The sequence below is a fragment of the Doryrhamphus excisus genome, chromosome 12 (assembly GCF_030265055.1).
Source record: "Doryrhamphus excisus isolate RoL2022-K1 chromosome 12, RoL_Dexc_1.0, whole genome shotgun sequence".
NCBI lineage: Eukaryota > Metazoa > Chordata > Actinopteri > Syngnathiformes > Syngnathidae > Doryrhamphus > Doryrhamphus excisus.
The window spans coordinates 8,493,188-8,518,267 of NC_080477.1; the positions used below are offsets into that span (position 1 = coordinate 8,493,188).

The following is a 25,080-nucleotide window of genomic DNA, read 5'->3' on the forward strand; positions in this document are numbered from 1 at the left end:
CTTTCGCACGCCATACTGTCCCGTAACAGTGACGTATGTGACGTCACTGAAATACGACGTTAGCGGGTATTATCGTGTTAGCCCAAGGATATGTTGAAAAGAAACTAGTGCGTTTTGTTGTTCGCTTCTTAGAACATATTTGGAGTAACATCCACTACTATTTGGACGAAAATGTCCACTTTAGCGGAGTCCCTGGCCAAAGAGGGCTGGTAAGTTGCATGATTGCTAACATTACTGCATAAATAACTATGGTGTCGAATTGTTTTTGGCGAACGTTTGAAATTTCATGCGTTTGGAAAAACACCAGACTTTTATTACTCTGCAGAAAAATGTTAACGATGGGCATGTTCACTTTTACGACAAAGAGCAACACATCGTTTTAGTTAGCTAGAAACACAGCAAGACAGTACTAAAAGGCTAACAAATGTACCTCCCTCAAAATTAAATAGGTAGTGTAAGGGACGCAGCAAATTCCTATGTTGCAGTAGTAAGTACTATTGTACTCGAGTTGTGCCGTGTTCGGTTGAGTAGTGTTTTTTTTCAGCTTTGCTCATTGTCGTCGCCAAGCTGTAGGAACAATAACTTCACCTGTAGTTGCTCATATGGATTCAAATTTGCTTATATGAAAGGCATAATAAAACTCTGGATTTTGCTTACTGTAGCAAAATCAAGTCTTGTTTCATTCATTGAATTAGGACAGGGAGGTCAGATTGCACCAACATGCTACAAAACACCAGAACATAAAGTAGGGGTGCCTTGTTTGTGTTTTTACTGAAGTTTTACTTTCACCGCAGTAATCGATAATTGATAGCTGACTATGATGTTATTGTAGTTTGCCTTGTTTTTGACTAATTTATTGTTGTCTCTGCTTTTTAAAATGCATTTATACAGGTACCTCAGTGATGAAGGCATTGCTGAATTGAAAGGATCTGCTGAAAAAATTACACATCATGATGTTATTCGAATTGCACTCGACGTGAGTTCAGTATTACAAATATTTTCTCCTATAAACTGTTGCTGGAATCAATTTAATTTGATGATGTGCAATTATGTGCATTTTTTTAGTGTTCTATGTGTGTAATTTCCCTGGCCCTTTCAATAAAAGCTATTTCAATTAAAGTTATTCTAACTGCAACATTAAACACAGTAACACATGGTTTAAAAGAGAACTTCACTTTTTTTATTTTATTTTGCCCATCATTCACAATCCTCAGCTTGGTTTAATATACGTTTTTTTGAGGGGGGTTTTCTTAGGGCTTTAGCGTCAAATTAGGAATTTCCCATGATGTGTGTTGCTAGCTATCTTATATTAACTCGCTGTCTTGCGCTAGAATGCACAGAAAAGAGAAATACTAGTATCTTGCTGTATTTTGATATAAGAGATTACCGGAACACTTTCTGAGACGCATTGATTTCACAGACCCATTAAACGGAACTCACGCCACTTCTGTCAATAAGGTAAGACACCTTCTTCCCCCAGGCAGAAAATAATGTTGCTTTGTTGCTCTCACAATTTCCATGTCACACCTTCTTGCCCCCTAGTAAAGAATTGTTGATATCACACAAGTGAAAAGTCAAAATCACTGTTTGGTTTTATGGCTCAAAAGGGAGTGACTATTGAGCATTACTTTCCAGCAATATGTACCATTAGGATGGCCTATAAAAGACAGACACAAATGTCATTATTCATTCAATGTTTCTTACAATGCCATGACTAAGAGTGGTTAATATACAGGTCAGCTATGTCAATGGAACACTGTTGGTGTTTTTTCAAAGGTTTTTTTATAAGGACTTGAGCGTCAAAATAGGTGCGTCCGAATGACGTGCATTGTGATCCAGCTCATATGAACTTTTCTCATGTTATAATGCAGAGAAAAGGTAAAGAAGTATGTGTTCATGTTTCATTTAATGATTGTGAATGATGGGCAATTTTTTTTTTAACAATGCAAATGTACTGTAGCGTTGTTGGCGTTTTTGGAGTATTTTCAGAATGCTTTGTAGGCAGAATAGTTGCATCCTATCACATGCATTCTTAGCTGTCTCTTTTTAGTTGCTTTTATATCTTTAGAATGCACAGAAAAGAGACGTGTGCTCAAGTCTCACATAACCATTGTATAATGGGCAAAATTCCAACAAAAAAGGGAAGTTTTCCTTTCATGATGCCAGCATGAAGCAGATATTTTTCTTTTAATATATTGTACAATGATGGGAAAACATTCAGGGAATGCTTCGGGTAACTGCTACCTCATTTTTAATTATCGGTGGTGTCACTGTTCTTGGTTACTTTCAGTTAAGCAACATTTGTTTTGCAGACTGATCTCAGACCAATCGGAAGGAAAATCCTTCCTCCCGATATCAACAGTGGACGAGTTGAGAAGGTGAGTTGCACAGCAATGCTTCCAGCCACATTTCAAACCTGAACTAATGATAATGATGGGTTATAGCAGGGGTAGGGAGCTTATTGCTCGGGAGGCGGATGTGGCTCTTTTGATGACTGCATCTGGCTCTAAGACACTTCTTAACACAATGAAATTATTTTTTGGTGACATTTTAAAGTAAAACATAAAAATAAAGTTCCAAATATAAAACTTTCTTATGCATTATTATCCATCCATCTTCTACCACAATGTCGATAGCCAGAGCCAATGCCAGCTGTCCTTCCGATTTTTTTCGGGTAAACTTGCATTTTTTTAATCAAAAAGTCATCTAGCTAAGTTTGCAGAACCCTGTCTTTTAACAAAGAGGATCATGAAAAGGAAGATATAAACCATGCAGCACCAGAAGTCGCATTAATGGTATAAAGTATTTTCTTTATTATTGGTTATCTTCAGTATAACAATGTTATTTAAAAAAGAAGCAATTTAGAGACTTATTGTATTCTACAATTATTGGTCTTGCATAAAAATGTCAATCTTAAAAACATAAGGCTCTCAGGGAAATCATTTTTGAAATATGTAGCCTTCGCGGCTCTGTCAGTCAAAAAAGGTTCTCGAACCCTGGGTGACGGGTTTATGGGAAACGTAAGCCAAGAACAGCCACCAGTTTAACTGAAATGCAGTTTATCTACATGTCACTAGATGGCCCTAAAACACCGCCAAACTAAACAGGCATCCCCAGTCTTTTCATAAGAGAGACAGAAAATCTAGTTTGAAAATGTTACTCGTTTTTTTCTCCCACTTTATTCTCATCTCTAGTTTTGTATGAATTAATTTGCATGAATTGCATTTACACAATGTTGGTTTGTTTGATAATGGTCTGTTTATTTTGCATTCGGAGAGTAAATGGGCTATGGAATGTTAAGTGACATTCTGTTTTCATGAAGAATGGGAATATAGGAAAAATATTACAATTACTGTTTAAAACATATTCCTGTTAATATTGCTGCAATTGTTTTGTTTCTCTCACATCTGTCCATATGACCAGCTGGAGGGCCCATGTGTTCTCCAGCTGCAGAAGATGAGGAACATCTCAGTGCCAAAAGACAGTGAGTCCCAAGGAGGGCCACGAATGTTACGCCTGCAAATGACAGATGGCCATACCACCTGTGCTGGATTGGAGTTTAAACAACTGACCAAAATCAGGTGCTTGAGTCACAGCTTGTTGGATTTTGAAATATGCTATTTTATCGCACATCGGTTTGTCCAGGATACAATTTTATCTTTGTCAGAAAAAAGACAATAAGCTCCACACATGCATCATCTCAATTATCCGGTTTATTGTACATTCATAGGCAAATCTGCAGTTATGCCCACAGTTGTTCTTTGTCAACACTTTCACTCCACCACATGCTTCATTTTTTTATCTGCGGTTCCCACATGGTGGCTGCTGATCTACCAATTCCCAGCCTTAATTGTATTTCTGGCCAAGCAACTGTGGCCTTAGCGACTGCTGTCATTGTGACGGCAATGGGTGTACAGGTGGAGTGGCCGGAGTGAGGATCTTGACTTCCTGCTATTCCAGAAGAACAGATCCCCTCTTTATGAGCTGAAGTCCCAATTCTGCCAAATGATCAGTGAACACCAAGTCACATTGATCATCATGTATGCAATGGAAGTATTAATGGATAAATAAAATAGATTGTGCTTCACTTATACATACGCTACTATCATGCAAACAGAATCATTGCCAGTGGTTTGGGGTTTAATCCTTAATTGTTGCTTTAGCATCAAGTATCAGAAGTTGAAAATCCCTGTCAGTCCCTCTCTAATGAGTGAGGCAGGGGCCTCATCAGGACTAATGAGATAGAGGGGATTTTAATTGACCACAAGGAAAGGTGAGTTGGGGTTATTTATAGTCCATCCTGCCCTGCCATGCATCCACTCTCCCTGAGCCATGCCATGTACAGTATAAAGTGATATTTGAAAGGCAAGAAGGGCATTGGGCCTTGGTAAATGCTCTACTTTTAAGGTTGTTTGTTTTGTATAGCACAGTTAAGACATTTTTACAGGTCACAATTTATAATGCATCTAGCAGAGCTCATAGTGTTCCGGGAAGTCTCCCATCTGTCGAGACCTACAGCAACATCAGAGAGCTGCTCTCAAATTGATATCAGCAGTATGTTCACAAGGAAATGGTCTTCTAGCTTTTTCCCGTCATTTCAATAGGAATGACAAGTCAAACGTTTCAAAAACATGACGCTCACCCGACATGCCAACAGATGCGACAACATCCCACAGAGTGCTTTTGACTTCAAATACCGATCATGAGAGCCCTTGGATTTTGTAATAACTAGGTCGTCAGTGACAGCCATGGATCGCTTTATTCTATACCACAGTTGACAGTGCTTTCATTATCCTGCACCTTTTTGCTTTCGATTAGATTGGCATTTTGAGAATAAAAACGGCAGAATTCATTGGATTTGCATAAAATAAATGGCCTTATTGCAAAAAACATCTTAGAACCACAAGTTCTTACGATCTTTCAAAGCATGTATGACTCAGTTACAAAAGACAAAAAGATGCCATATAAAAGAAAAGTAGTTTTGTTGTACCGAACTGTAATTTTGGGGACGTGTTAATAGGCCCGTATGTTTCCAACTTTTCAGACTTACATTATGTCTGTTTAAAATTACGTACTATTGGCGTACTACATGATGTGGAGTTGCCATATTATGAGGTTGGTGTGTTTTTAAGTTATCCCTGGTTTCATTTTTATTCTGCTCGTAAACCTTGTGAATGGTCAGGTACAAGAACTTCACAAGATTTGCAAGACATCTTGCAAATCTTGTGAAGTTCTTGTACTGTATGTATGATATCCCATTTGGGTTGAAAACAGATTTATGAATTGCTGTCGTATACGAACATCTCAACATTTTTCCCTTTCAGCATCAATACTCCTCCTGGCACAAAAATTAAGCTCCTTGGCACAGTCATAGTAAAAAATGGGTTTTTGCTGCTTGATGACACAAAAATCTCTGTTCTTGGTGGAGAGGTTGAACATATGGTGGAGAAATGGGAGCTGCAACGGGTGAGAGTGAACTTTTTTATATACTTTAAATAATACTTTGCCTTGTCACAGCCTGTGTGTATTTTTGTTTCCTTAGATTGAAAGACCATTAACGTTTTATTCTACCTGTAGAGTCTGGTCAAACACAGTAGAAACAACATTGGAACAGAAGGTGGCCCACCTCCTTTTGTGCCATTTGGCCAGGTGAGATTCATCCTTGCAATAATAATTAAGAATGCAAACGGTTATTTATTTTTTAACATTTATACAAGTTGCAATGGAATACATCACATAATTCAAATTACAGTTCCACATGTCCAAAAGGGGTAGGAAGAAGCTTATTTAATCCTAGCCCTCATTTGTTGCAGTACATTTATTCATTGCCTGTATACCATTTTTTTAATACATAATGTGATATAATATGACAATGTGGTGATGTAATAAATAATGTAATAATAGAAATAATACCTTTATGCAGTATTTTAGATGTTTGAATATTTACTACGTCATGATTTAATAATCATCAAAACACTATTTTAATGAAACTACGATGTAATTCAAAACATGCACTTTCTCACTGCAGTAAAGTCAAACTGTATGCCTTAACGTTATTGGCACGGGTACAGGAAATAGGTTTGGTTTTGGTAAAAAAAAATAAAATAAAAAAACAAACTTTCAGTGCTTTGTGCTTTTGGTTGTTGGCTGCGCAACATCATAATATCAATACAACCAAATTTAGCAGCAAATTTCAAATATAAAGCAGCAATGCTTCATAGCTCTTAAAGTCACATTGTTCTTGCGTCTTTTTGCAGAAGTGTGCGAGGAAAGATGAAACCGACAGTGACCAACTCGACCAGAGGAAAACTCTTCAGAATGTCATCAAAATCCCTGATGAGAATGACGAGTTTGCAAAGCAGCGATCAGCAGCTATTGCTGAAGTGGCCAAGACCAAAGAAGTACGTAAGACCCAGATTTTCATGCTGGCTTCATTAGAACATTAACATTAGAACATTAGAACATGTGTTTATTCATCCATCCAGCCATTATCTATGCCGCTTATTCTCACTACGGTCGCGGGTATGCTGGAGCGTATCACAGCCAATCACAGGGCACATATAGACAAACAACCATTCACACTCACATTCATTCCTATGGACAATTTAGTCGCCAATTAACATAACATGCGTGTTTTGGGATGTAGGAGGAAACCAGAGTACCCGGATAAAAACCACGCCTTATTGAAATATATTGTTTTGTTTTTTTTACTTTAAAAATATGCTACATTTGCAGCGACCGTAATCTTCAATGTAATTTAAAAAGTTAATATTGCAAAACATCCAAAGGCACGCACATTCACATTTTTTTCCTTGCTAGGGTCCCCGCAAATTTGGTGGAGGAGAAAATGCAGGAAGTAATTTATCCTCCAGTTCTTCTCGGAGCCGTGACCAGCATAGAAAGCGAGAAGACCAGGTTGAAAGATATGAAAACAGACAAGATGCCAACTATCGAGAACTGGTGAGCTGGCTTGATTTTTACTCAACATCTGAAAATTACGACTCTTTGACTTACACCAATCATGTCATGTTGTTGACTGTTTTCAATGCTGTTATTTTATGGCAAATGGTATTTTAACACATGCCTTGTAACTTTGGGAATGGGAATATCAGGAAGCTGCTGGGTGTGAAGTTTACACCCAAGATTGACTTCTCCCACCCAATTCTGTTGAAAGCAAGTATTTTATACTGTGCACCAGATGCTAATTATCAGGTCATGTCATTGTGTGAACGTGTACCCTTGTAGTAATGTTCTCCTTCTCTGGGTTCTATGTGAAATGCATCCAACAACAAATGCTGGATCTCCTGTTAGGCTCTGATGCACCAGTCTTGAGGGATATCTGTATGATTGAACATGTACCTTATTCAGAAAATATTGATGTTACTTTTGTCGCTATGTGCACTGCGCAGGTGGACGAGCGTGCGCTAAGAAACATCATGGAGATGGGCTTTAACAAGGAGGCAGCCCGGCAAGCCTTAATGGATAATAACAACAATCTTGAGGTTGCACTCAACACCCTTCTGACAGGATCCTGTGACAGCAAAGCTCAACCTGCGGTTGCAGACAAGCCTCAGCCCAGAGGTGTGTACTGGACAAACATGAGCTGCATTATTCAAGATTACAATAAATGGTCATTGGGAAGAAATGTGGTTACATACAGTCAATTCAAGTTTATTTAATCACAAAAGTGTCTCTAAGGGCTTTACAAGCTATTTACAAGCACCTATGACTAGCGTGGAGGAGCCGGAAGACTGTGTTGGAGTAGGGCTAGCTAAGGAATAAATCTGTTATGTCTGAAAAGGCTGACCGTGGTTAGCAAGCCGCTTAGGGCTAATGCTAACCGGGTAGCAGGTTGGCTACAACCACCATTATCCGGTGTGCCCGGCACATCTAACTTTTAGCTGGCGTACTCGGAAGTCTGTCAAGTAGAAATGTACAATTGGTGCACAAAGCCATACTTATATCGAGTCGGTCGTCTAGTTTTTAAGAAACTAAAAAAAAAAAAAACTCCGGTGACACTGCTGGCCAGGAAGTGACGCAACACAGTAACCAAATTGAAACAATGTTTGCTCAGCAGACACACTGCAACAGACTCCAGTTGAGTTCCATTTGATGTACTTAAAGGGGAATTGCACTATTTTTTTAATGTTGTGTAACATGAACACATATTAGTTCTTTCTCTTTTCTGTGCATTCTAGCGTGAGAAAACGAGTTTTTATGAGCTAGTTGTCAGTGGGCGTCAAATACCAATGTTGACGCTAAAGCCCTCACAAAAAAACAAACAAAAAAAGCCAACAGTGTTCGATTTACATACCTGACATGTCATTCACAGACAGAAGAGTGGATACCTAGCGCTCAAAGCATTTTTTTTTACCTGAGGACTGTAGCACTCAGCCATCCCAATGAGCGCAGACATTGTGTTGTCGCTGCTGCTGTTGTTGACGGAACTAGCATAAATATGTGTATCAATACTCGTGTATCAAAACTAGAAGTTTGAGTAGTGTACGTGGTCTAGGCAGTTCAAGCAGAAGCTGTACTAATTCTGCACTTGATAAAACTTGGTTAAGATTTTGTCAGATCGATCTGCATAAGTCTTAAGAACAAAATATTACTGTCATCTTTACAACTTCAATTCACTTCCTAAATCATCATGGGAGCTGTAGTTCTTTTAGCCATACATTTTAAGATGCAGGGTGCAAAGTGTATGAAAAAAGTAGCAACCTATCAGCAATACAATTAGACAGCACAAGTATCATATGCATTGCATTCATGCATATGCATTGAATGACACACACAATATTTATGTCCCATAGTGGGGGGCATGAAGAAAATCGCTGAGTTTAAGTAACAGTTGCAGAACACTGACATGATACCTGGTGGCCCTTTTTAACTTAGCTCGCAGGAGCAGGGGTGAGTAAGTAAACATCAGTAAACAAATTAAAGGCGACAAGCACCCGTGAGTCCAACTTCATTAAAACAACTCCAAAGTTTTGAACAACTTCTTCATGACTTGCACATCTCTATTAGTCATACTTTTCTCATTGTTTTGTATCCCTTTTGGTGTTATAACTACTTGAAGCCTCACTGCCTTCAACAAACGTGTACTATTTTATGATGGTTGAATCTTGAATCTTGTTTTATGTAATGATTGTACTGTAACTTCCATTGCTTAGAAATATATAGGTATGTCACTCATGGATATATGATGTTTTTTGGGGGGTGCCTACAGGCAGAGCAAAGGGAAGAGGTCGGCCTAGAAATGATGGTGATGAGGAAGGTGCTGGAGGAAGGCCCTCTGGACCAAGCACTCTTTTTGACTTCCTTGAATCCAAGATGGGAGTTTTTTCCATTGATGGTGGGTAAAATCGTCTCAGCCCCCCAGTCACAAATGTCTGAAGATCTGCTAACACAAAGATTATTAAAGTGGACCTGTTATGCTAATTTCGGCCCTTTGTATTGAGTTGTGGACTTCTATAGAGCAGCTACACACGATAACCCACACAGAAATCTTTGTAGATCTAGATCAGTGGTTCCCAAACTTTTTACAGTCACGTACCGCTTTAGACATTTGACCTGAAGCCATGTATCCCCAACTCCTACACACTTGAAAAAAACCAGAAACCTTATGATGTTAATGAACTTGAAATATTGAATATAATTCAATGGTTCATTCATTTTATAGTAGGCCTGTCAAAAATAACGCATTAACAGTGGTAATCAATTTAGTTCATTAATTACGTTTTTTTTTTGCATAATTAACGCATGCGCACCAGAACAAGCACGCATCTTCAAACAGCTAAAATAATGCATAAAGCTAAAAATAACCAATTACCTAAAAATGTCATCCAATACTTCTCTACAATAGAGGAGAAATATGATCTCAAGGATTAACTAAATTTGAAACACTTATATGCTAGGACAACGTTAAAAAGCCATAGCATTTCAGTATGTGGAATCAAACTATGGAATGGATTGAGTAAGGCCCTCAAACAATGCACAACGATGAGCCAATTCAAGAAACAATACAAGCAGTTGATGTTTGCTAAATACAAGGATGAAGGGTCTTGAACCAGTCATGATATAGTCATGATATACGTACAGAATTTGAATACACAGTTTTATATACACTGAATACACAGAATACAGTTTTATTAAAACTCCCGCTCACATACATATAGCCGTTTTTTTTTACATCAATGTGCTACATGATTTACAAGTTTGAGCTTTTATTATTTGCTTCATTATGTGTTTCAGAACCAAAAAGCCAAACCTCCCAGCCACATGATGATAAAGCATATTTTCATGGGTCAGACTACTACTCCAAAGATGCAGCTAACACCAGGGTCTCATCACATAATGATCATCGACAAAAGAGGAATGACAGACCCCCCCGATTCCACAGGGACACAGACTTTCCCAAACCTGGCCAGGAGACGCAGAACTGTACGACCTCCCAAACTTCATCAGTCCAGCACTGGAAGGGTCAGGATAAGTCGTCCCGTGGAACCTTGGACCGACTGAATGACAGGAGAGAGACAGATGACAAGCATATTTTTGCTCCATCCTTCACAACCTCGTTCACTCACTCAAAGGAACCTCAACAGCAGACAGAGTCAGTTGGATTGCTTTACCAGCGATCAAGAAATTGTGATGGGGGCAACATGGCTGCACCATCTGTCAGGAGAGGTACAAAGGACAATGCACCCTCATCTAAACCCGCCAATCCTTCAGAAAATGACATGAACCCTAACCCCAACTCAGACAACTTCAGAAGAAAGGGGAAAGCTGAGCGACCAAACTACTTTGACCATCAAATGGATAGTGTACTGCCAAACTCAAAGGGAGGAAGCTTAGGAACATTCTGTGAAGTGGAAATGTCACAGCATCGTCAATTCTTGACAGGCGGTCTGTCTAATTACCAAAATGGAGATACAGTACCCAAAAGAACTGGTCCAATTAAGCCAACAAATAAATCTAGTCCTGCCAACAGGGAGCATCCTCCTAAGAGAAACGCTCATAATAATCCAGGAGCCAAAGTAAAGTCTTGGCAAGGTAAAGGTCAAGGTCCTCGAGGGACAGAGAAAAGTAATAATGTTGATCAGGCTTGGAAACCTGGAGATCGGTGCCTTGCTTTATACTGGGAGGACAGCAAGGTATGTATTAGCTCTGTTTTATATCCTCAGAAATAAATGTACAGTAGATATTGATTGTGTTTAGCATGAAATTCACTTAATTCTTTATCACTGCATCCTCATTTCTATGCCGTCCTCCAGACACACATTTAGTAAAATGCGGTGGGAGGACACCTTATTAGCAGAGGCTACAAAGCTCATAGCTTCATTGCCATGGCAATTAAGCTATGAACTGATTTGTAAATGTACAACTGATCTCCTGATTCACTCACAACACAAAAAACTGTAATCCTTTTTGATAGACAGTGGTCGGTTGTTTGGGTTAACGTCAAAAATGTGTAATTTTGTCTCAGTTTGTATACATTCTGCAGTTAGTGTACAACATGGTGCGCTTGTTGTTGTGTTATTAATACACTGTGTGAGTCCATCTGTGTTCTTTATGTATTTTTAATGACAAAACGTCCTTGTTAGCATCCAGTATAGTGGGGTCGGATTTTTTAATTTTTTTTCAAAGGAAAAAAATCTCAGGAGCGTTCCTGTGTGGATAAGACCAAACATTTAAGTTTACTTTTACCTTCACTGAAGATGTGACTGTTCGCAAAGACACAATGTGGCAGCAAGATCAACAAAACCACCTTTGTGTATTTTGTTATTGTGGGTATTTTTGTAAATCAATAGTGTTTCTCACCTTTATGATGCTGGCACTTGCATCTTTCTTTGGCCCCATTGCATCCACTTGTGTGGGTTGAGGTGAGAAACACTATTGAAGACATAACTGATGGCAAAACACATAAGTGGTGTCCTTGTTGATCTCACTGCCACATTGCGTCTTTGGGAACAGTCATGTCAAGAATCAGTGAAGGTAGAAGTAACCTTAAATGTTAATTCATCCCTGTCATTCATCATTTATATTTATTTATGTGCATTTTGAATTATATTATGTAGAACTATTCATTGTAAAACTATAAAAAAAGGATTACAGTTGCCCCATGTCACCTCACTCACATTTTTTTTCAAAAATGAATGAAATGATTGCAGTTTTGTGGTTGACTATGGCCTATTAGTAGTCAAATAATATTGAAAGCCAACGTAGCATTCTGGTCACTAGGTGTTAGTAATATTTTGCTGAAGAGACTGCATTGCCTTAAAACTGCATGGAGTCAGCCATGGCATGTCTAAGAATTTGTAGTTTAAAAAAAAATGTTTGCTTCCCATTCAGTGTGGAAGTGGTAAACCTTTGCCATCTGACGGTGTCCTTTTTTCTCCTCTCCATTTGAAACTCGTGTCCCTGCAGTGACCCCGTTTTCTCTGCTCAAAGTATTCAATTTATTAATGTTGAAATCTACTTTCACTGTTTCACTGTTTCACTATTCACTTTTCATGGAAATTCACTTAATGGCGATAAACAAGGAATGACAGTAATTTAGAGAGTTACATCATGAGAAAATCCCTGCGATTGGCTGACGACCACTCCAGGGCGTACCCTGCTTCTCACCCAAAGTCAGCTGGGATAGGCTCCAGCATATTCCCGCAACCCTAATGAGGATGAGCGGCATAGAAAAGGCATGGATGGAGGGATTATGAGAAAAGAAGGGATGAATTGGATTTACATTATTTATTATTATTATTATTTATTCATTTTCTTATTGATATAATTTGTTTGGCTAGTGTCCGTTTTGGTTAGGAGTCCTTCTGCCACATGGAACAGATTAATGACACTAACGAAGGTTTCACTTTAATAATGACTGCCTTTTATTTATATATATATTTAGATTGACATACAGTAATTTGCTTTGTTCTAACATGTTGAAATGTTTTTTTTCTTTGCAAAGTTCTACCATGCCAGAATAGATGCCGTGCATCCATCAGGCTCTACAGCTGTGGTCGTGTTTAGTGATTACGGGAACTGTGAAGAGGTCCACCTCCATAACATCAAGCCTGTTACTGCTGACATCTTGGTAAGGAGAAAAACACTCATTAACGAATGTAGGAAGAAAGAAATTAAATTCCAAACAAAATAATGTCAGTACCTCAGTAATGTGTAGATGGGGAAAAACTGTTGACTAGGGTTGGGCATCGTTTGAATTAGAGCAATTCCGATTCCTTGTTTCGATTCTGATTCTTTTCAGAGGTAGGTTCACAAAAGTTTGCCTAGCTTAAATGAAGGCACTAACCAAAGTTCTTGGATGAAATGTCTGAATGTCTCCACAATTTTTAAAAAAATCCTATGAACTTTTTTATGAATTTCTTAAAGGGGCTATTTATGTCTATACATATCAAACCATTGAACTTGAACATAGTAAATGTTTAGAAGTCTCTTTACATAGGCGTTCACAAATGATTTTTAATTTAGTTGTTTATGTGTTGGAGAGTGTCTTATGATGCAGAATAGACAAAGTGTAACTTAGTTCGCTGCTTCAATGTTTGCATAAGATCGGGGGTGGGGGAGCTTCTGTACATCTTGAAGCTGGAGGTGTTTGATCCTGTGAGTAATGCACCCTCCTTCATATGATATGATTGGGTGAATGAATTGAATGAATTTCAGCCAAATTTTACAGCGCCATTGCACTCTGTCCATGGTTTAAATGGATCAACACAACTGCTTCCTGCTGCTTCTTTTTCTTCTTTTTGGTGTTCACCGGCTCCTCTTCGTTGGTGTTATGCAGCCATTTTTGTCGCTCGGCCTGCTGGTCGATAACCAAACGTAGGGATCAACATTTTTAAAAATGAACAATTCTGGGAGAATCTGAATGTTAGTCCTATTTGCCATCAGAGCCCAATGCCCAACCCTACTCATGATACAAATGACATTTAATCTAACAGCACTCAGTAACATCCCAACTCTGTTAAATGTACAACAGGAAGAAAATGATGGTTACTATGACAGTTCACTAGAGTTTCGCCGTGGAGGAGATGGGCAGCCAAGGCGCACAAGACCTACACAACAGTACTACCAACCACCCAGAGCTCGAGATTGATGTCATGGAAATTAAATTACAGAGTTTGCCCACCACAGTCATATTGCTCTCTCTGTAAATGTTACTGTTATAAATGACAGTCACAGTCAACTGTTTGAACTTTTCATAGTCACATTTGTCCAGCCATTGGACATTTTTCTATCATCTGCTCTTGAATTATTGCGTACAACACTCTTTAAAACAGTCAAAAACATTTTCATACAGTTCCTACACAAATAAATTTACAGGATTGGAAACTCAAGTGTGGAAAAACATTCATGTTTCCAAGACAGTTACCACTGTTCTGTTTACTAAAAGGTATGATTATGAATGACTTTAAAAAAAAGAAAATGGATCAGTCTGTTTGTTGACATGTTTGTACAGAGTGGGCGACGCATGCTGTATACAGTATATGGTGCCATACATCATAGCATCCATATTCAGAATAATGAAAACAAACCATTAATTCCATAATTTATTTACAGTACATGATAACGCTGGCTGCAACAATAATTATTTTCTTAGTCTGTTAATCTTAAGCTTGTTTCGATTGAGTAATCAGCTATAAACGACATGAAGCAAACACAAAGAGTTAGCAGTTGGGTCTGTAACATAAGAGACAAAAATGGTCATCACTGTTCTAAAGTTAAAGCTAATGTGTGTGTGAATATCTTGTTTTGCCTAAAAGACAAAGGTAATAGGTCTGCTTTCATGGATGACTAAGGAAATGAAAAAATACATTTGACAGGATATTTTGACTTTTCAAAAAAAAAAAAAGTTTAAGCAAATACCAACAGTTGATTAATCATTGATTCATTTGGTAATTCTTGCAGCTTTCATCACATACATATTTTATTAAAGTATTTCTTCCATAAATACTTTATGGAAGAAATATAGAATCTTCCATTGTCATATCCATGGGAACCCTGTTTATAGCATAGGAATCTGCTATATTGTACATTTTCAAACATCTTCATTGTGACCCTATTCATCTCTGTTAGATGCCAATGGAAGGAAAATAATACATTTTTTAAATTAGTTTCAACAGATGTTCGTCAGCTCATCTGTATGCTTTTTATTTTTATCTGCTCATTTTGTAATCTTGAGTGCTTCCTAAACTCTTAAAATGTCCACACTTTTGTGACATACAGAACTCATCAAAGGGCTTAACATTCAAAAATAAGAACAAAACTGACACTGAGCACTTGATTTTGTTAAGCGCATTGACTGAATGTGAAGATTTCTTAAACTGAAGTATTCTAATAAAGCCTCTTATTGTATGTTGCAAATTTGTCGCAATTTTAATTACCTGAATGAAATAAAGCTTTAAAAAAGCTTTAAAATTAAAAAAAAAAAAAAAACACCGGGCCTCAGCTATTTGTCCCACTACTCATGTGTAGCAAGTGGCACCAATTCATTTGTCTTGTTCTTTGAAGCAAATCCCACAGCGTAAGACAATCTCTTCCCGTGTAATGGAGATGGTTGCACTGCAGAGATATCATTTTGCACATTACAAAAGGGAGTGTTCTCCAAGCATTGCACGCATGCCACTGTCTTGGCCTGTTACGGACTTGCCCTGTGTGAGGGACAAGTTTTACACATCGAGAAGTAATCAGCATCTTGGTTCCAATTTCACTCGCACCTGAAGCAGAAGACAAATGGACAATGCACAGAGTTCAGTGGAGGTTACTGCACTGTTATGTATCACAGGCCCATTGGATTTGCTTTATTTTCCAACAGAAGCGCCAAGTGAACATAGATTAATAATTAATAGCTGGTAATATGGAAACCCATCTGAGAGGAACTGAAAGTGAAGCTCTTGAAAGCATTTGGGGGACTGATGATGGCACATGGTCCAGATATTCATCGGGTACAGATTTTCAATCAAACCAATAGTATATAGTGTAAACATTTTCATGTTGTTTTATTTTTGTTTTACTACAATTCAAGAACAAATTAAGCATTAGACCTGTGGTGTCATTGTGTTGGACTTTTTGGGTGTCACACGTTCATACACATGCTAAATCTGTTTTACGCAGCATGAGTTTATTTATAACTTTCATAATAACATAGCTCTATGGCACCTGCTGGAAAGGTGCCCATGAGCAAGCACCCATAGTTGCATCACTGGCACATTTGCTACATTTATCAACCTTTGGGTTTGTGTGTGAGTTGGATAATACACATTTTACTATTTGTTCATATAAAAGCCTAAAATAGCCAACATGTGCTATTTATTATTTAATGACATGGCATGAAACTAAACCACTGGAAGTAAAAGACCAGTGATGAAAACTGTCAGATTACATCCTGGTTTTTTATCATGTTGTCATGTCCTCAATTGCCCAGCATTCTGGAATAAATCATAGGCCCGATATTGGATTAAAATAAAAATATTTACTTTGAAGTACTGGGACACATCTGTTCCCATGCACCCAAGGAGAGAATCAAACTCAAGTCTTCCCAATCTGCTGTGTGGCCTAACCACTCGCCAACCGTGCAGCTGAACAGGAGCAGTAATAAACAAATTAATATTTTCAGAGAGTACGTGTCCGGGATAACCTGAACCACAATGGTAATATTGTTCCATACTATTTATTATAAATAATAGGATAAAAAAAAAACATTTCTATGACTGAATATATAGGTTTTATGGTTACTGTGTTTTTGCATCAATCTTTGTGCTGCAACTTGATAACCTTCACAGCTCCAGAGGAATGCTTTGTTGGAGGAACACATCTCCTTTCCCACATTAACATCCTTTGCTTGTTTCCCACCTGCCTGCCTCTCATATGCCCATTCATAGCTGATGCCCATTATCTTTCGGCTTACCTGACCCCTCATTCTCCACCCCCCACCCCTGCATGGTACCTTTGTGGCTGTGATACCTGAACCTTGTGATCCCGATACATGTGTCTTTTCTTACATCATTTCTACATCAGCCTGAACAACGCAAACCTTTCTCCCTTCTGGAGAAAGAATAAAAACAAAACCAGAAAGGAGCTTGCATCAAAGTGCCGCGGAAGTATTTTTTTTAGTAGCTTATTTAGAACTTGTTGGATTTGTATGACCTTCAAAATGAATAACAAAGTCAAAGCTGGATGTGATTTTCCACTCCACGTATCATTTGCATTTAAGCATTTCATGCTATGTCATTTGTTACATGTCTTGATCTATTGGAAATAAATCCCAACCATCTAGATGCCCACATGCTCGTAAGATGCAAACAAGTGCCTTCATCTGAATGCTTTGCTGGCATCTCTTGGTAAAATCGATTTGAATTGCAAAATGTCCCTCATATTGTCAGCATTGTAACAGATGGAATGTTGGTGCAAACAAATAAGTATTTGCATACAAGCTACCTTGTGAATGTGGATGCCGTAGCTTACTGCATTTGAACTTGGTTTTAAACGATTTTGTAAGCAATGGGCGTAAAGAACAATTTTAAGGTGGAAATGATTCTTTTATTCTTTTACTGGTTGTTTCATGCTGAACAAAGAACCATTGTACCATTAAAAATAGCACTCATTGCCTCGAAGCTGAAAGAAACTCCTCCTTTTTGGTACCCGGTGTCTAAACTGTTTTTTTTTTTCTCAAAGGAATGGAAATGAGTCCATCTTTGGTCATCATAAACAGTGTGCTCAAGGGAATTTGAGGTTACAAGAGTGTGACAGTCCGCACAAGGATTGTCTTTTTATAGCAACTGAAGAACTCGGGAAAACATTTGTAGAGCACATGTTGGGAATTACATGTGTATGCATCATACAAACTATGATTTGGAGACCAATAAAAATATTACCTTTTTAAACCTGATAATACCAGTTTAATTAGCTAACTGATGCAGCAACAACAGATATAACAAAAGTTTGTCCGTGTTTAGAACTTCATTGTTGAACCACAGCAGTGAGGTTCAACACTTAATGAGCAAGGTAGGTGCTGCTTGTCAAGTGGTAATTGCTGTTTTTGTTGTGCACTGGACCGTGGCCTACACGAGTCATTCCTCAAACACCCTGCCAACATTTGTTGCCAAGCATTTCTTGGGATACTCATAACACATGACAATATAATGGTCAAACGGGGCCTGTTAGTTTGACCATAGACAGTGTGAACTAAGGAAGAGTGATGAATCAGCAGCTGGATATTGATCTCCACCTTCGCAGATATGGCTGTCCACAGCAAAGCAAAACAAAGCAAAGCACCTCTTAAGTCACTTTTATGGTCCCCCTGTTGTTACATTTAATAGCTACGAAGCCATATGAACAACAACTATTGAGTCCAGGTAGTGTGATTTCTTCATTATTATTTTACAAGTTCACTTTTTACACTTTTTGATACGTCAACCCAGAGATTCCAAGTTTCTTTTTGTTAAAGTTTGATTAAAAGAAAATCCATGTATGCCATGACTCAGTCTCTTTCGAAATAGGTTAAATGGGACCATTCCCGCTTTTCTGACCTACAATGTTGTATTCTCATGGTAAACAATGGCAAATGCTTGAGGTCTGCACATTTGGATGGCTTTGCATGCTCTGCTTTACACCGAGATCTCCGGATGTCCTTATACTATATGGGCTGCAGATTGCCTGCACTCAATAAATGTGCACCTACGTATTCGGATGTCCTCAAGAGCACTTGGTAATATGACCGATCGGGAGAGCCGGGTGTAGAGTAAATTATACAGACCATTTGGGTTGGAAGCAGGAAGTCCATGGAAACACTGCAGAATGAGGCGCACAATCTGGAAAGCTTTCTGTGTGCTAGAGATAAGGGAGTACACCATTATCTGTATCCGTACTATGAGTGGGCGGGGCATAAACCAGAAGTGGGTGTAGTTTATAGTTTCATAATTAGCATATAAAACCTGTTTTACCCAATATAGTAGATATAACCGAGGAAAATAATTTAAGACATAAATAAAACTAGTGTTGTGGGGAATGCTGGAGCCTATCCCAGCTGACTTTGGGCGAGAGGCGTGGGATTGCATGGGTATCACAGTGAACTGCGTGTAAAAAGCAACAAAAGTAAACACAGCTCAGTTAAGTGGCGTGTGAAGACGTTACTTATAAATTAGAAACACGATTTTTGAAACTCGAATATCTGAGAAGATCAACATTTTGGCTCCTGCATCATTCCCTCATACAATAGCTCTCCTATCTAGTCTTTGAGCATCAGTTCATGAAGCTTTCTCAAATGAATGGCAGACCTTCATTTCTGACCTTTTACACTATCTCATAAAGTGGCACATTAACTTAAATAATATAGAAAGAAGACATACATTTCCCTGCCAACCAATCAGGGGACAGCATTGTGTCCCACCCACCAAAAAGCAAACCAAACCTATCACTGAAACCTGTCAGCCCAATAAAAGTGAAAATTTTGACAATTCAGATTGAAATATTTTATACTTAGGAAAAAAAATGTGTACTATAAACAGTCTGTGCTTTCATATAGAGTACACAGTACAAAGCAAATGTAAACTGCAAACTCGAGTGGGGTGCATCAGGGTCACACAGTAGGTTCTGGAAGCTTTCATCCTGACTTCTGTGCCCCATTAACTAAGACTTTACGCTTTAAAGATGCCATTCTGAACATCTGGTTTGCTGATTTGAGTATTTAGACACAGTGCTGACATCCCAGTAGGGCTTGAAGCATGACTGAGTGGATTGTAACTGTGTTTGCTGATCAAAGGAACCTGAGAATCTGGACAGATTCTTTCCAAAGAAGTTGTGAGAGATGAAGGGTCCAAGGGAAATGTCTATTTCTAGACTATCAACCACAATAAATAAAATATTGGGCACACTGGAAACTAAAAATTAGTTTGGTGCTTGTGAAGTGAGTCACTTAAAGGCAAACTTAAATGCAACCAGATAGTCTGCGTTTGGGACTTAGTCACATAACATTTTTCACAATTGTTTTTTTTTTTGGCTTCTACTTGTTGCATTTGTTGCCTTTCCTTTGTTAATTATCTTTAAGTTATTCACCTTTCACTTGTTCTTGTCTGGATTCAGCTTATCGAACTGCTAAGTTTAGTACCGCCTGTTGACTTACTCACTATTCAGTGCTTTGAACTTTTAACAGACATTTCAGTTGATAATTATGGGCTCCTTTCTCCTTGATGTCTTAACATTTTGTCCACCATATGTATTCATCATTGAAGACCACGTGGAGGAGCTGAGCCCTGAGGATCTTTTGGTTTCTTAACACTTAACGGATGGGACATTTTTATCTAGACAAGGTGACTCTCCTTTGAGGTTGGGGAAGCCTTAAATGTCATAGTCAGAAGATTTATTGTAATCATTCAATTTGACTGAACTATAGTCACCTCTGGTTCTAACATGAATGTCCAGATGAGATAATTACTATTGTCTTACTGGAATTAAATATTACATTTCCCAAACAATGAACAGGAAGTCTTGATTTTTTTTTCCATTTAATGTCACATCTGCTTCCAGAGCACTGTCTCATAAAGTTATAAAGTTGTCAATAGAAAGAATACCATTTATTAGTTAACTTACAAATATTTTACTTTCTTCTTCATATTCCACGTGCACAGCAAATTAGGGTTCAGTGTGTCATTTTTTCTAATCGCATTTGTCTGATGAAGCACAAAAGGATTAACCTTTGGACTGTCCTGCGGTCTTAGGAAAAAAAAAAATCCACGATAAACAGAGATGCTGGGTGCCATGACACTTTTCAACTTAAGAGGCTTATATATCACGGAGGTTATTTAATCACTCCTATGTCCAGTTGTATATTGATTGGATTGATACAGAAGCATATGGTAAAGAGCAAAGGTTCTCTGAAAGTCAAAACAATTGACCGTAGTCAGCTATCGAATATTTTTGTAATCTAGTATTCTAGGGAATTTTTTGTCGATTAATCGAGTAGTTGGAAAAAACTACTCGTGTGAATGAAGAAGGCAAACAAAGATTACATTTAAATGAAATTGTATATTATAAATGCTTTGGAAAAGGGTTAAGTGGGACAAAATATATCAATATAAATAAATATATATTATATATAAATAACCAGTCAAAGGCCATTCATTCATTCATTTTCTACCGCTTATCCTCATGAGGGTTGCGGGGGTGCTGGAACCTATCTCAGCTGTTTTGGGCGAGAGGCGGGGTACACCCTGGACAGGCCAGCCAATCACAAGGCACATACGTATAGACAAACAACCATTCACACTCACATTCATACCTATGGACAATTTGGAGTCGCCAATTAACCTAGCATGTTTTTGGAATGTGGAAGGAAAACCCACGTATGCAAACTCCACACAGAGATGGCTGAGGGTGGAATCGAACTAAGGTCTATAACGCTATGTAGCCTGCGCGCTAACCACTCGTCCACCGTGCAGCCCAGTCAAAAAACAATTAATTAATAAACAAAAAAAACACACGTTTTACTACTAATTAGAAGAAAAACTAATTCACATTCAATGTTTCACTCAAAAATCAGTTACCTTCCCACCGTGTTCCTGTTAATGATAAACATTGTATATCAATATACATTGTATATTGATACACAAGTATCAAAGTATCAATATTTTGATTTGAGTATCAATTATAGAGCCTAAAGATCAGAGGTATCGATATGTCAGTATCAATCTACACATCACTACCCCAAGGTCACATCATGTCTGCCAGGAAACATATAGCAAAATATACATATACTACAATGGGTAATACAAATGTAAAGTTGACTAAAAGTAAATTAGTTTGTGTCTAGAGTGATCTAATCGTGTTAAAATCTGTATGTAAAAGGTCAGAAACTGTGTTATACTATGAAAGTAATTGATTTATAAATAAGACGATGGTATGGCTATGACACACAAAAAAAAATTAATTAGATTATGAAATAAAAGGAACAGTCCCAAAATCGACAGTCCCCCTCCAAGTGGTGTATGTAAGACTACATTGTTTTTGATGAAATGTGTGCTCACGACATGCAAACAATACCAGCCACACGTTTCCAAAGCTGTTAAACAGGTCCTTTTGCATCCACCTTTTAATTTGGAGAGTCAATGTATGAACTCGTGCCATATGGCAGATGAGCAATGTCCATCAGGAAAAACCCGAGACCAACCAAGCCACATGATTGCCACTTATCTCTCTCCACCTGTTCATACAAAATGTGTGCCCCTGTCCCGAAAGCGTCTGTATGTTTTTACTGCATCGTTCTCTCCATTTCCTCTTATCCAAATGTGCCTGCTCACTGATCAGTATCGGCTGAATGAGAGAAATTACTAACACATTTTTTTGTGTGTGTGTGGTTTCTTCACCCAAGGTGGTGCATCGTCATAATTCCCCTTGGCAGCGGGAAGAGCTTCCGATATGCATGAATGGCTAATATTAACAAGGAGTGCTCATGTGGCGCATTAAACTCGGACAGATTCGACAATTGACCATATTCAGGCATCTTATTATTTCTACCCATCCCGGCTAGCGAGCAAAGGGCATTATGGGTACTTCTACAGTATGCGTCTAGATTTTTTTTCACTGACACGGTTATTGAGATTAATTAAAGTTGTAGAAGCATCACAGAGGGAGTCAGGTAATGTATTGTATTGTAAACACATCATGTGCCGTCTTAAAAATACAGAACGCTTTGTGATCCTTCATATGTCTAAAAGGCCGCCTGAACAGGTTTTTCCTGAAGTAGTGCACAGACATAAACACATTCTTACCTCGAAGCAGCTCATTAGGGTAATGACCTGACAACTAAACATAATGTAGCAGACAGGGAGACATTGTTCATGTGAGAAAAAATGCTTTTCAATGTCAAAATATCCAAGGGGCATCCTGGTCATTTTTAAAAATCACTAGCCACATTTACATGAGGAGTTCTTCTCTTTCCGAATTACCTTTCCGAAAGCAATGTTATCCATGGAAAGGAATATTCCAATCTCTTGTCTACATGCGCCGCTATAATCAACCAGAATAGCCAATGGGGCATACGCAGTAAAACGTAAACATCAACATCACGTGATACCGACTTCCCCGAGTTTTTCTTACTTGTTGGAATAACTCCGTATTGTGAGTTTTTCGTTTGTTCAGTCTTTAAATTAGTTTGGATCAAAAACAAACTTTCCGCAGCAGTCCAGTGCCTCCATTTTTTAAACTGAAGAATGTCTCGAGCTGCGTGTTACGTCATATCTGAGCATGCACTGAAAGGACGCACCCGGGATAAATTTAAACAGGAAAAGATAAAATTAAATTTTGCAAATATTTTATAATTAATTCTTCTGGCGATCAAGTCTAATCCTTGTGTCTCTCACCAAACTTTTCCAATGACACCAGGTGATCAGTTTAGAGTCCTACATTTCATCAATTTCACTGAATGCACATTTGATAAGCCTTATATGTGCATTTTAGTTCGTTTAGACCTTTTTATTCTTGAAAAATCTTAACTTGGGCACAAACTGTGTAACATTTGCTGAACTATGCATTTGTGTGGCCTAATAATAGGCACTATTCAACCACAAGAGTCATGTATGAATTAATAATTTAAAAAAAAACTATGTGTAAAGCCACAAAATTAGACTAGTCATAATTTATTAAGAAAAATAGCATAAAACTGAAAAATTAAAAGAAATAATTAATTCTCTGAAAAACAAACAATACATTGATTTTTGGGGGAAAAAATATATTATAATAATAAAGTCACATTATTATGAGAATAAAGTCATAATATTACAAGAAAAAGGTATTTGTAAAAAAACAAACAAAAAAATAAATATAAACTAAATAGAAAAAGTTAAGATTAATAGTACACTTTGTTACCAGTAACATTAAGCTAGGCCCTTTAAGGCTGGCCCTCTCAGGCTGGCCCTCTAAGAGTCAGGCTGTTTCTCTAAATATATGACTATGCATGCCTACATGGGTTGGTTTAAAAGTGGCCCACCACGTCTTCTGATTTGTCGGTATGTGGCCCTCAATAAGTTTGGACACCCTTTTGTTAAATGTTCATTTATCCCTTTCCTTCAGCATTTTCATAGTTTTCTATGCATTTCAAAGTGTTTGAAATGGCTGTCTGGAATGGATTAATTGGATTTACATTCGTTCCTATGGAAAATATTATTTCAGTTAGGGTATGTTTTGGTTAGAGTCGGACCTTCTGGAACAGGTGACTGATGCTAACCAAGGTTCCACTGTATTTAAACTCCAGCAACTCATTGGTGGCGGATCAAAAAGGAAAGCAATTGTCTGCAAAGTATCTGTAGTGCTTGCTGGAGTGCAACACTTTAAAATTAGGAGGAAATCCAATCAGGGTAATCTAAATCCCATCACAATATATTTTGCCAAATCACAGCAATTGAAAGATAGATGAAAGTCAGTATTTTTTTTTAATGCTTTATATAGGATGACAACGTGTGTGTGTGTGCAAACAATGCGGGTTGGGGGGCCATATTTGGTGTCATAACTTTGAAAATGTAGCCTTCCCTCTTCTGTCAAGCACTGTAACCTAAACCTGAGCCTTTTCATGGTGTATTTATTTGCTTGTTTGAGTTTTAGGCAGCGATATTAAATAAGCGAAATAGGATCGTGCTGGGATAGTAATTACAGTCTTTCTACACAATTAACAATTTAATGTCATTTCAGAAAGGGATTGTTGGAACGGCACAAAAAGGGGGAGGGTGTGTTATTCTGCATAGGCTGTTTCGTGTTTGTTTAGTACATGTGTTCACAATAAGAGATCTGAATGAAATGAAAATATTTTTTTTGGAACCAGTTATGCAAGTCCTTTGTGGGTGCAAATGTTTTTTGTCGTGTTTCTTTAGGCCAGATATGTTTTCCAATAACTTATATGAGCATTATACAGATTGCTAATCCCTAAGGTCACAAAAAGTTCAAGAAGCAATGCCAAGTCACCCCTACATTGTTTATCTTGGTATGGTTTGAAGATGCCTGCTTGTCATGAGAGATTATGAGAGGAAGAGTTGATGGGTCAGATTTAAAAGCTCCACAGTGTCTTGTCTGCTTGACACC

The 25,080-nt window shown here is 38.0% G+C and overlaps 1 protein-coding gene across 1 annotated transcript; it reads left to right on the top strand.

The window, feature by feature from the left end:
• Positions 1 to 22: 22 nt before the first annotated feature.
• tdrd3 (tudor domain containing 3) lies at positions 23 to 15,566 on the top strand. Its single transcript, XM_058089656.1, has 13 exons — positions 23 to 209; positions 892 to 976; positions 2,313 to 2,378; positions 3,424 to 3,581; positions 5,325 to 5,466; positions 5,578 to 5,649; positions 6,258 to 6,401; positions 6,820 to 6,960; positions 7,410 to 7,581; positions 9,230 to 9,355; positions 10,255 to 11,153; positions 12,965 to 13,090; positions 13,994 to 15,566. Exons 1-13 carry the CDS (start codon positions 172 to 174, stop codon positions 14,108 to 14,110), a joined length of 2,286 nt encoding a protein of 761 aa, XP_057945639.1. The 5' UTR covers positions 23 to 171; the 3' UTR covers positions 14,111 to 15,566.
• Positions 15,567 to 25,080: the final 9,514 nt, after the last annotated feature.

Bases quoted from the DNA above. Each gene is read 5' to 3' on its own strand.
- tdrd3 (XM_058089656.1), top strand. From the start codon at position 172: ATGTCCACTTTAGCGGAGTCCCTGGCCAAAGAGGGCTG. The intron at 3,582-5,324 runs GTGCTTGAGTCA...TTTCCCTTTCAG, and splicing joins AAACAACTGACCAAAATCAG to CATCAATACTCCTCCTGGCA. The intron at 11,154-12,964 runs GTATGTATTAGC...TTCTTTGCAAAG, and splicing joins TATACTGGGAGGACAGCAAG to TTCTACCATGCCAGAATAGA.